General features: G+C 33.8%; 1 protein-coding gene across 1 annotated transcript; it reads left to right on the top strand.

The window, feature by feature from the left end:
- Positions 1-10,635: 10,635 nt before the first annotated feature.
- On the top strand, positions 10,636-11,535 carry LOC129757847 (uncharacterized). The gene is made up of 5 exons (XM_055755177.1): positions 10,636-10,685; positions 10,757-10,798; positions 10,858-10,965; positions 11,030-11,309; positions 11,377-11,535. Exons 1-5 carry the CDS (start codon positions 10,638-10,640, stop codon positions 11,424-11,426), a joined length of 528 nt encoding a protein of 175 aa, XP_055611152.1. The 5' UTR covers positions 10,636-10,637; the 3' UTR covers positions 11,427-11,535.
- Positions 11,536-12,627: the final 1,092 nt, after the last annotated feature.

Below are 12,627 nucleotides of genomic sequence, written 5' to 3'. Positions count from 1 at the left end.
GCTACTAAATCGTATCACCACTTCTAGTTTTAGTTTCAACTAGAACAACATCTAGGCGTGGCCGTGTTCGATTGTCACCGCGATGGTCGGGGTTCGATCCCGAAGCCGGGAAGTTTTTTTTCAATTAGTAATTGGGTTACTTGAGTTACCATTCTGATGTATAATGCAGGAAAGAAGCAATCGAGCAGCAACAATTCCTCTACATTCCTTCTCATTTTTAATCTCAAATAAAAATTAATATTTCGATAAACAATTTTTAAAACCGATACATTTTCAATTTGGTTTTATTTGTTCTTTTAAACTTCATATGATTTTTCTTGGAAATTTTAACTTCGATTCGATTTAAAATTTGTCTATGAGCTGAGTTTCTTTTTCAGAACTAGTATCATTCCCAAACAAACAAATTAACAGCCTTTCAAATCTGCACTTTTTAAGTTTGTCTTGATCACCGAAACTGGCATAATTTCAAAACAAACAAAGTTGCAGACTTTCCAATGTGTGCCTCTTCAAACCGTCCTTTTTACCGGAAATGGAATCATTTTCAAACAAACAAAGCAGCAGCCTTTATAATCTTCGCCGTCGTCCGTCTCATTTACCGGAGCTGATATTTTTTCTAAATTAACAAAGCAACAGCCTTTAAAATCTGCGTTTCTTCAGTCCGTCTTATTTACCGGAACTGGCATCTTTACGAAACAAACAATGCAGCAGCCTTTTAAATATGCGTTCATTTCACCAACTACGAAATTGTCGTGAACTGACGATTAATTTGAATCATAATTCATAATAACGCTTTAACACGTCCGCCTCTCACAAGATTATACTATTAACTGATTTGTGTTTTTGTTTACAGTGTTTTTGTTTTCGTCTGTCAGATTCAAGCTTGGAAATTTTTGAAATTTTAGAATCAAAAATCAATTATTTACCGGAAAAAATTTCTAATTCATCAAGTTTAACTAGGATTCGCGGTTCCGGAGGATCGGAAAGGATGGCAAGCGGTATGATGATGGAGCATCTGCAAGATCAACTGCTGGCCGTTCGGCAGGAGGTACATGGAAAATTGTGGAAACCAAGGAAGTCTGAGTTTCGAATTTTCGAGGATGCAAGCTAAGTATTCAGTTCTTCTCTTATCTATTTATTAATGCCATTTTTGCTAGTAATATTCTCAAATCTTGAAAAGCAATGAAACATGTGTCTGTTATACTTTAAAATTTCCTTTATAATGAAAGATTTGAACTCAAAATAAGTTGGGACTGCTTTGAACTCCCAATTTGTATGTATGATTTTTTAAATAACGCATTTCTATCACTTTTTGTGAAAAATACAATCCAAAAACAAGTGTACTATAGATTAAGAAATCTGTGCAAGGTTATGGAGTGAATTTTGACTTTTTTGATTTTTTCACATCCATTTTTCCAGTTCGGTGTTTTGATTTCTCGACTATCTGATTTTTTTTTTAATTCTTAAAATATGTATTTATTAAGGCCGTTTACTTTTACAGTATTTTTGTGCCGAGGGTTTCCACTTAATATTAAATGAGGAGTACAAGGAAAGGGTAAGGGTATTGGGGAAGGGTAGTAAGAACAAAATTACTTTTTGATGTCGATTCGTGATCGACTTCGAGTTGCTCGAGCTCCTCCTGGAGGGATAGAATTGGGCTCAGTGTTAAGCTCAACATGATGTGCACCTTCACGAGTTGAAGGTACATGAGTTGAGGGCTGAGGCAAGGCGGGGTTTCGTTTCCTGGGGGGCGATTCGAGCTCCAAATTTTGCGTTGCCTTCGGAGCTTCGGCTGATGGTCGTTGATGTGATGCGGTGTTTTCTATCCTCGTGCGTTTCTGTTGACTGATCTGCTGTTGGTTTTCTTCTCGTTGTTGCTGCTGTTGGTTCGATTGTTGCGGTGGTAGGGGAAAGGTTTCCTAAATGGGCCTATCGGGTTAAATGACCCTACGGCTGTTTGGCGAAATGGCTGACTAGACAGCTTATCTGACCAATGCATTTTGAGGGTGATACGCTTAGAACATAAGGCAAGAAAGAATTTTATGAATTTATAAACTCAAAAAAATTTAAAAAATCATACAAGGTTTTGATACATTTGGATGTAATATTTCGACTTTTAAAAATTATACGTAAAGAAGCTTAAAACAAAAACTAGGATGGTTTTTGTTTCTTACTCAAATGAACTTAAGAAATTAAACATATTTCAGCTTTTGTGGACGTTTAATAATGATTATTTAGTGGAATAAAAGAGTGTTTTTACATGCCCCCATCATGTTTGTAAAATGCCTCCGTCCTAAAATAACAGGTTAAATAGAATAAATAAATGATTTTTATCACTGAACCTTCAAATCTTAGCTCTGAATGACATCTTAAGAATGAATTGAAGATCTAAAGACAGATTTGATAAAGTTTTTCTCATGGATGAACTGGCTCCATAGTATGGCAACCCCAACTATTGTTTATTTCACAAAATTATAATATACATAGATTTTTATAAAACTTCAGCTTTGTCGTACGGAAATTATTACTTTCTAGCAGTTTCAAATAAATTATACGGAAATATTGCCCGAAAAACATAAATTTTGTTCAAAACATAAATAGGCGCATTTAGCCCGCACGGTTTGAGGTTCGGCATTTTAGACAACACTTACAATAAAATCGTTTTCTTGGAAACAGAAGAAAATTTGAACATAAAAATTACTCCATTGTATAGAAAACAGATGCCTGCACACGTGTATATAGTTTTTGCACACATATTCGACGTGATATTTGATTAAATCAGTGTTCTGCTTAATAGGCGCATATAGCCCGCTCCTCCCCTAGATTTTCGGTTCGGGGTGTTGTTTTATCATTCGGCTGGACAACGTTCTGTTTAGCTACTTGCGCGTAGCTCGTGCTGCTGCTGTTGGTTTGGATCATTCGTCGGGCTGTGACAATAGGTACATTCTGGTCGGTGCTTATTTTTATCGCTGCCGTTTCAGCTACCCACAAAGGGCAACATCTGTCGATAGGACCATGATTTCCTTTGCAATTGTGGCAATAGCTTGAAGAAGCACAGTTTTCTTCTTCGTCTTCGTGGATCTTGGAGCATTTTTTACAAGTACGTGTCTTTTGTTGGCATTTATTTTTTGGATGACCATATTTTAGGCATTGACGACAGAGCAGGGGTTGTGAGTAGTATGGACGGGTACGAACTCTTAGTAAACCGAAGTTAATAAACTCTGGAATAATTGTGCTTTTTATTGTTAGTATCAGTGTAGGTGTGTCTACGATCCCTGAAGCTGTTTTTTTGGTGATACGTCTAACGTCTATGATTTTTTGTTGTGCTAATTCGGTTTGTAATTCCTCATTTTTCATACCATCCACTTCTCTACAAGTTACTACAAATTTTCTTTGGTTTAAATGAGGATGACGCCCAATAAAAATCGGGGTACCACTCATATGGGTTAATTTAGCAAGCAGCCTTATTTGGTCCTTATTCCTTACTTTCAACACGTACCAGTTATTCTTGCGCTCAACAAAACCTCCTTCAATAGTCCCAACATGATCCGCGATAAATCGAGATATCACAAAAGGATTTTTGGGCAGCTCGTGTCCTTCCGCAGCTTTCAGGATTAGATAGTACAGTCGACCGTGTAGGTTCTGTCGGTCTAACCATTCCGGAACAGTCCTACCGGGATAATCCCCGGGCGATGGGCTCATCGCGAGCAAATCGGTAGTCTAACACCACTTAGAAAAAAAACTTATCATTTGCCTTTAGTCTCAATATCGAGAGAAAGAAAAAACCGTCCGATACCGACGAAGGCGGAAAGCAAACTCTATCTGATTTTGTAAATGGTTAACTTGTTGACATAAGAACTTTTTGACTTTCTAGTTTTCTGGCCTTCTGCCTCACAAATATTCGATGTTCTGGTAGAGTTGGTCATTGCAACGTGAAATAAAGTCAGATTTACTGTGGATGCCGAGGTGATTATGTACTCAGGTTTCCGAAGAAACCAAAAAATTTTACAAAGTTAAAATTGTAAACATATACATATTTGGTTAGAATATTCCAGGTTGATGTGACCAAATTTGTAATCTTACTTTTCTTTTTCAAATATTTTGTTATATACATTTTCAAATTTATTGAAAATTATGTAAGTTTCAAAATTCTCGCATTCCGCCCTATTTTAGTGAGTTTAGTTAAAAGCAATATTTGAAAGTCATATTTAGAAACGGTTCATCTTAAACAATTGATTATTACGTATACTTTGCAAAAATAATAGAAACAACAAGAAAAGCGAAAAATAGATAAAGGAACAAATGTCATTTATGTGTCTTTCACGAATTATGATGGGATGAAATTTGGTTTTAAATCCGAAAATGTTAATAGAGATTTAGCTGGATCAATTAAATTTCGCTAGAGCAGGTATGATTAGATAGGCACGGGAGTCTAAAATAAAAATTCAAAATCGGTAATAATTTTCAACGTAAAATTTGTACATCACGACTAGCAATTCTCATATAAAATTTCAGTTTAAGTATTTATTAATTAAAAACGAAAACTATATCAAACTATATTATTTAAAATATTATGTATTTTTTGCTTCTAATTATGACCATAAGAAGAAAACAGCTGTTTTCCAAGGAAACTTAGTAGCTTTAGGGCTTAGGAGCGCAGGTTTTAATAAAGTGGTTCATCACTTACCAAGGTGATTTCCATGCCACATTACCCTTACCCCTTTGAAACTCAGCGTGAGATTTGTGGAGGGATGGCGTACAGCCGGTCTCCGCAAAACAAATCATCACATGTGCTGCACTTCCCTTCCTCTTATCGACTACACGGACTTGGCCGGCGTCGTTATTGGTGCATATTAAAGTCGGAAATTCTCAAAACTGTACAGTGTGATTGTGTTGCTTGATCCCAGCGACCTTTCATTTGGTTCATTGTGCAATGTTGATTATTTCGAACCAATCACGGAGTCAACCATTATGCCATTGGCCATGGGGCCGTAGGTGGACCGTAGTTGATAACAAGCTCAAGCTCAAGCTTAACTGATTTGTGTTTTTGTTTACATTTTGAAGCTTCTATTTCAGTGTTGCCACATCCTGATTTTATTTTTATTTATAATTTTTATCCTTATTCTATACATTCTTTATCTCATCTCCACAAGAAAGTGATATTTATAAACTGATGTCTAGGATGAAATTGAAATTGAGTGAGAATTTTTTGCACATTTTCCGATTTTTTTGGAAGCTCGATTTAAAGGCCACCGGAAACCGAATAGAAGGTCACTTGTTTTTGAATTTGAAAGTATCAATAAGAACTTAAATTTTGAATGGCATAGAACGTACTTCAGATGAATGATGGGGCTGAATAAACTTTTTCGTACTTGTTTTATGGGATTTTTGGGTGCTTGGTAAGGCAGCGATCTGTTACTGAAAATTAAAAAAAAAGAAAAACAATGTGTAGATGGATTTTACTTTTGAAATTTGAAAATTGCCTTTCTTAACATTTACTGTGTAACAGGGAGTAATAATATTTCTACGAACTATTTGAACAGATAAGGCATTTTAAGGCGTTTTCTAGTATTACAAAGGTTTTAAAGGGGGTTTTAAGAGATGCTTGTCTAGTTCTAAGGGATTGGATAATTAATTATGCTATAACACTTCATATAACTGCTATATTTCATCTTTTACATGATGTAAAATGATGAAACATAGATTCTAGACTGAATTTGAATTAAAAAAAAACTGGCTTCTCATTCAAAAGTATTAATGTTTTTAATCACCAAACCCTTTTCTCCAGTTTCAAGTCGTATATGGTAGCGCAATCTTGCTGTTAAACGGAATTGAGACTCGTTTTCAACTTTCCGAGATTCATTAAGGTGTGCTGGATGATTTTCGTCTAGAAATAAGTACTTGGTACCGTGTGAACGGCTTGGAAATTTCAAGTATACTATATAAATAAATTATAATTGCATCAAGGTCACTAGTAAGTAAATCTTCGTCATGTTAAGAAGAAATAAAGTAGTTTGTTAACATATTACAGCTTAAATGTCAAATTTTTTAGTACTAGAGGAGCATCTCTTAAAAAACCTTAGGAGTACTGGAAAACGTCTACAAATCCAGAGATCTATTCAAACAGTTTTTAAAAGCATTATTATTCACTTTTACATAGAAAAATTTATGAAATTATCATGCTTTTTGTAGAAAAACATAAGAGGTACTATTCTTCTTTCGCACTTTGTTTTATTTCATTTTTTTGGACCTCATCGCCAATTGCCCCACCCAGAAAAGTTATCTTATGATTTGTCCGTATGAAACGTCGTATGAAACAAAATGTAAACAAACAGTTTCATAATGAAAAATACAAAAACTGGCATAAACTAGTCGCAACTTATTTCCATTTAGAATATTCGTAGCTTGGATAACATATTCTATATGTGAAATTTTAATTTTGAAGTTGTTTTGATTACTTTTGCAGCAGTTTTCTGTAGATTCTCAAGATGTTCCATACGACGTAATGAAAGCTCAAGCAAGCTTTGGTGATTTTCAAAAATTCATATATCAACCTGCAAAATACATAGTGGTACTATTCTTGTTTCGCTCACTGTAGCATGTAATGTATGGGAGAGTGGCCTTTTTTTCGTTGTTCCATAACTTCTTTAATATAAAAGATAAAATGAAAATAAAAAATGGCATGGTTTTCTACATTTTCAAGGTATCATGAGGAATTTTTTTTAAAATTTAAATAAGTTTTTTCCCCCAAACTCTGACTGTTTCAAAAAAAGTAATATTTTTTGGATTTTGAAAAATGGTGGGGAATCGTGGGCCACTAAATCCAAATCGACCAAATAACATGCAAAGCTTATTAGTTGACCCCAAACTGTGATTTCATAATTCATTTCGATATTTTAAAGCAATTTCAGATGATGAAATAAAAAATAGAGCTGTGAATGATCGAATAGATTCCAAAACCTGGTTCGCGAACGTTTTGGCAAAATTTCTTGTAAAGGATGGACAAAATATTTTTCATAATTCTTCATTTGACATAAGAAAACTTTACAGATAGGGAAAACGTATAAAAAGTTCTGAATTTGTATAAAAACGTAAAAATATAGGTGGTTCGAGATGTGAGGCCCACGATTCCCCACAAGCTATGATTTTCAAATTGGTTGCGTTTGTGTGACTTATTGATGTTTCATCAAAAATTCCTTTTCCACGTGAAAGAACATGACAAAACTGAGATCATAAGCGTATGAGCATTTTTTTGTTATGAAATTTAGGTTCTTCATCGATGCAATTAGCGGATGTTTTTTTTTTAATTATGTAAGTAAATTTTTCTAACTTTCTTTAGCTTGATAAATAAACGAAGCTTATGATGCTTATTTAAGTCAACAACATATAGAAATATATGCTCACACAAAGCAACGACGATGATAGTTGGTTTGAGATTTTTATCTCAACACACATCTGAGATATTAAAGGTGGCCCACGTTTCCCCATGGCCCATGATACCCCACTCTCCCCTCAGAGGCGGTCCTAGAGTCGGCTCTTGGGGGGGGGTGATTTTCCAATTTTCAAAAATCAGTCAATATAAAAGAACGTTAATATCTGGTGAAAAAAAAACAATCATTTAGTGAGGGAAAGGAGAAAGGAGGGGTTGCGCGGAGCGGGGGGGGGGATAGGGTTATCCCTTTATAAAACAACCAGCGAATCTTTAATAACCACTGGAATCTATAATAACCACTGCGAAAAAATGTTGATTTTTTTTTATTTGTAGGTATATCCGGCATTTTAGAATTGTCACTTTAAGAGTTCTTTAAAAAATTTCGCTTTATAAATGTAATTTTTTCAATGAAAACAAAACACACGTTGTTGAGAGATGAACACGCAGAAAAAAAAATTCAAGTTATCTTCATTTTTTTCCTAAGCTTCTAAATATAAGCGCTCTGGTTTTTTATAATTTTTCGGAAGTATTTTACTTTTCACCGATAAGCCCGATAAACAAATTAACAAACATAAGTAACGGGCATTCTTCATTGGGGTATTTTACTGACTCGTGATTTGGAAATTTATTATTATATTCTTCAAATTTGGAAACACAATATATAGAATCAACACTTAAAATATAAAATAAGTAGAAAAAACGATTATCAAAATCAGTTTCTAAATTCAGGAACCAAATTTTATTTGATTTGCTCTTGAATTGGAAGTGTTCATTCAAAATTTTCAATTTTAATTGTATTACAACAAATAAATTACAAAGAAAAGTTAATAATCTTTGTTCACCTTAACATAATAACCAATTTTTTTAATAATTTTGAATTATACAGAAAATTATGAAATGAAGGGTTAATTCTGATTGATATACTCTTCTTTAGTGAACAGTCTCAATCATTTGCAATTGAAATAGCCAAGCTTTCAGATTCAGAATATCAAACCTTAAGCTAAATTTTAAATTAAAATTTCAATATTATTGTGTAGATGAGCTGAAAGCAGTATCGGTGACATGATTGCTTTATATCTAGAAATCCAGGAGTGTTGGTTAAAAATCACTAAAAGATCTTCTGACTGTTTTGCATGATAGAATGCCTTGTTGCCGAAAAAAAGTGGAATGATAAGGGGATAGTTTTAATTCACAAGGAAAAAATTAAAACTGTGGCAAACTGATTTTGGAAGCTTTTTGCGTGTCTAACTCGATTTTTTTGTCTGTTTTTTTCCTTCTTATTTTCTGGCATTGAGTAATTTTAAAACTTAGCAGTTCAGAGTAAAATCGATCAAAGATAAATTGATAAAGTTACTAACCTGAACAACAAAAAATATGTTAAATCTTTTCAGTATCCTTTATTCATTCAACGATGCAGGACAGAGGGGAGAATGCTTAAAAGTAACAAATTCCCGGAAAAAAAACAATACAGATTTCGTCTAGATAATCTTCGTATTTTACAGAATGGGGAAAGATACTTACTTTTATAGTTTTTTCTCATGGTAAATTACTCACAGTCTTTATGAAAATTAATCATTAAGTTAATACCTTTGTTTCTATTTTTTTTTTTTTTTGATATTTTACACTTTTGCTAAAAAGTGCACACATTTCTCCAATGAGCCTTGTATTTTCCAAATTTATACCGGAAAAAAAGCTGTTAAAATAATACAAATTTGCATTTGGAGCTCCTAAATAAGTTGAAATCAGTTTTCAAATTCTTTGCACTTCGGAAAATGTGAATTTTGTTTTCTTGTGTTATAGTTTTGAATGCAGATTTGGGTTCTAGAGATGAATTTGAATCTCCATCTCCAACACCAATTCCTGAAACAGCTTATATAAATACTTTATTGTTCCTATTTGGCACTAAAAACTTATAGGAAACGCAAAAGTCATGAAACGTATTCTCTTTCTCCGATTTATTGTTGCTGAAATCTCTTGAGAGGATTTTTTTAAATTTAAACTCTTACTATGAATATTTTATATTCGATTTCTGTTTGGCAGTACTTGTATTTTTTTCACAGTCATCCATAATATCTAAAATTAAAATTTTTGTTTTTGAATTTCATAATATAGGTTATAAATTTTAAGTTTATAATTCATATTTGAATGGTGGATTAATTGAAGGTCTCGCAAAAGAGAATTATTTATGTAATTCAGAACCTGATTTTTTATTTTGCAATTGAAGGCAATAAATGTATGATGAAAGCAGAACAAATATTTCAAGTATTTCAGTTGTTGTTGTTGCTTGTTTGTTACGGGACTTTAACCTTTAAGAAAAGAGTATTTCAGTGTTATAACCATTTCACCCCCCTAGATGACTTTTCCAAATTTTTCATTTCATTAAAATTAAAGAAATCAAAATCAAGAATTCAGAAGCTCTGAATTATAAGCAAATACTCAAATTTGTAGCGATTTGCTCGTGTTAATTGAGGCATATGAGGGAAATTAGTGACAATTTAAACAAAAGTTGTCCCTACATTTTATCAATAGCAAATTCCAAATCAACACTCAACAACACACTTTTGTTGAGTAACTTATCAACAAAAGTTATTTGGTATAATAAGTGATAAATTAACTTTTTTGTTGAATAAACACCTCCACGGAGTGGAAAATTTTTAAAATTGGAAAACACATCTACTATGAAAAGTTCCAACTTTTTGTAGAAATTCGAGCTTTTGCGAGTATTTTGTAACGGATTTTTGCCGCTTGGGGGGGGTGATCACCCCGATCACCCCCCCCCCCCATAGGACCGCGCCTGTCTCCCCTATTGTTTTTGTATTTTTTAAAGGAAATTTGGCAACGATTCGTGAAATATTGCTAAATGTTTTGGAAAACAGATATGATGAAGGAAAAAAAAATATGTTTGAGAGAGGATGTAATTCAGGGTAATATTCAGCAGTTCAGATTTGAAATTTTAAACATTTGGTACCTACTACCTAGTGAAGTTTTTTAAAAGTTGCGCTTTATCAGATTATGGTTGCATATTGATAGGCATCAAATAATATAGGGAATTTAGCAAAGCTGTCAACAACATTGGTTCCGAATAAATGGCGGGAATTAAACCAATGATATACCTCCAATCAGATTTCAATCAATGAAACTCTCACTTCCGTAGTAAAATTCTATATAAATTGGTACACCCAACGAATGGAATCAAGTTACTTTTAAAATGGCTTCGAAAATTATTTTGACTGTCGTAGCTTTGTTCGGAGTTGTGGTAATATAATTTAAAATCGATTTTTTTTAGTTTTATGTTATAATGTGAATTTCGTTTCATTTTCTTAACAGCAATATGCTTCGGCGTTCGATTGCTCTCAAATGAAGGATCATGTAAGTATGAATATGACATTAGCTTCAATGTGATCTCACTTTTAATCCAATTTTTAAAGGCCGAAGAAATTTCGAAGTGCTGCTCGGCTCCGTCCCCGTGGCCTGAGGCAGAATTGAAGGAATGCTTCCAAACCAAGTATGAAGGAGGTGTAGAGGATCAAGTGATTGTAAGGTCCACAATAACTTTTAATTAAAGGCTTCGCTTCTAATGAACTCGGTTTCAACTTTCAGTGTGCCGTTGATTGTTCCCTGAAGAAGCTGGGCGTCATGAATGAGGCCGGAGAGCTCGATAAGGCCAAAGCGCTGGAGTATCCGGAAAAACATCTGCAGGGTGAGTGGCGCGACACTTACAAGGCAACCATCGAGGAATGCTTCGGAAAGCTGGAACAGATGAAATCCAAGGCTGCGGAAGCGCAAGCAAACTTCAAGTGCCCGGTGCTACCGATGTCGTTGCATGTTTGCGTCTCGGATAAGATGTTCCACCGATGCCCGAGCGAGCATTGGCATACAAGTAAGGGTTCAGTTTGAAGAAAACTAGTGCATTTTTGAGCGTATTTATGATTTTCTTCATTTTTCAGGTCAAATTTGCGAAGATGTTAAGAAGCATGATTGCTTGGAGCGAGACTAGAGGTTGAGATGTATCCATGATATATCTCCTAAATTTATTGTTAACATTTTGCCCAACCATTGTTAGCCATCATTGAATAATAAATAGAATGTCACTACCTTGTTGTAAATTCCAGTTGATTCGTTCACAACGATTGAGAACCCGATTTTTTCGATTAATAGACAGTTCATAAATAAGCAGTTAAAATTGCCGAAATTCAAATCGTTCGGTCAAAATGTCCCTATCACTGCAGCAGTTCTTCTGACAATAATAAAAAAAATGACAAAAAACAGATAACTATCGATTTCAGAAAAGACTAAATTGTTTTGCATAATTTAAATTAAACCTTGTGATCGGTATTGAATTGACTCAATCATCCAAACAGCGAAAATAAGGTTTTGAAATGAATCTGTTATCGTAGTTTATTGTTTTTCTTTTTAATAGACCAGACGCAAATTAATGTTGGAAAACTTGCGAAAAACTTCTTCGCGTCTTCCACTGGGATTTGAACCCACATCTTGCGCCTCTCTAGGGCCCATGTTTTGCGTTCCACAACAGAAGACCATCATACCAATAATAGCTGTCTATTCCATCAATTATTCTGATTATCGGTCCCAAAAGTTCACTTTCTAGTGACCTTGATGCAATTATAATGTTTTGATTTAGTGTTCCGTAATCCGGGATAATATTGATAACTGTTTGGAAATTAATTTTTACGGCCTTATCGGTGAAAGTTATGTTCTCATAGTGAGAACATTTCTCACTATGAGAACATAACTTTCACCGATAAGGCCGTAAAAATTAATTTCCAAACATAAATCACGGTGATTAATCTTAATTAATTGATAACTGTTTTCAATATTTTTCGATTATTTTTTTCTGTTAGGGGGAATGTGGCATGCTTCATATTTTTAAAATCAGTTCTGTAACGTAAAACATGGTCGCAGAAATTTATTAGACCACCCTAAATTTGATTAAAAAATCGATTTCGTCTCTGTTTTGAATTTGATGCTCTGGGGTTACATTGATCAGTCTCTATTTTGACGGTTTTAACGAGTTTTCTTGACCATAAAGGATACAGAAAACCTTCATAATATTTACAAATGCTAGTTTTTAAATTTTATCTTGTTTTTTTCACTTTTCTTTCAAAAAACATTTATAATTGAAAAAGTACTATTATGTTGCATACATTCAGGGGCAAAAATGAAAACAATTGCTAAAT

Source organism: Uranotaenia lowii, chromosome 3, assembly GCF_029784155.1.
Source record: "Uranotaenia lowii strain MFRU-FL chromosome 3, ASM2978415v1, whole genome shotgun sequence".
In the NCBI taxonomy this organism is placed as follows: Eukaryota; Metazoa; Arthropoda; class Insecta; order Diptera; family Culicidae; genus Uranotaenia; species Uranotaenia lowii.
The sequence above is the reverse complement of the archived record's forward strand: the minus strand, read 5'-3'. Positions and strand labels throughout refer to the sequence as shown.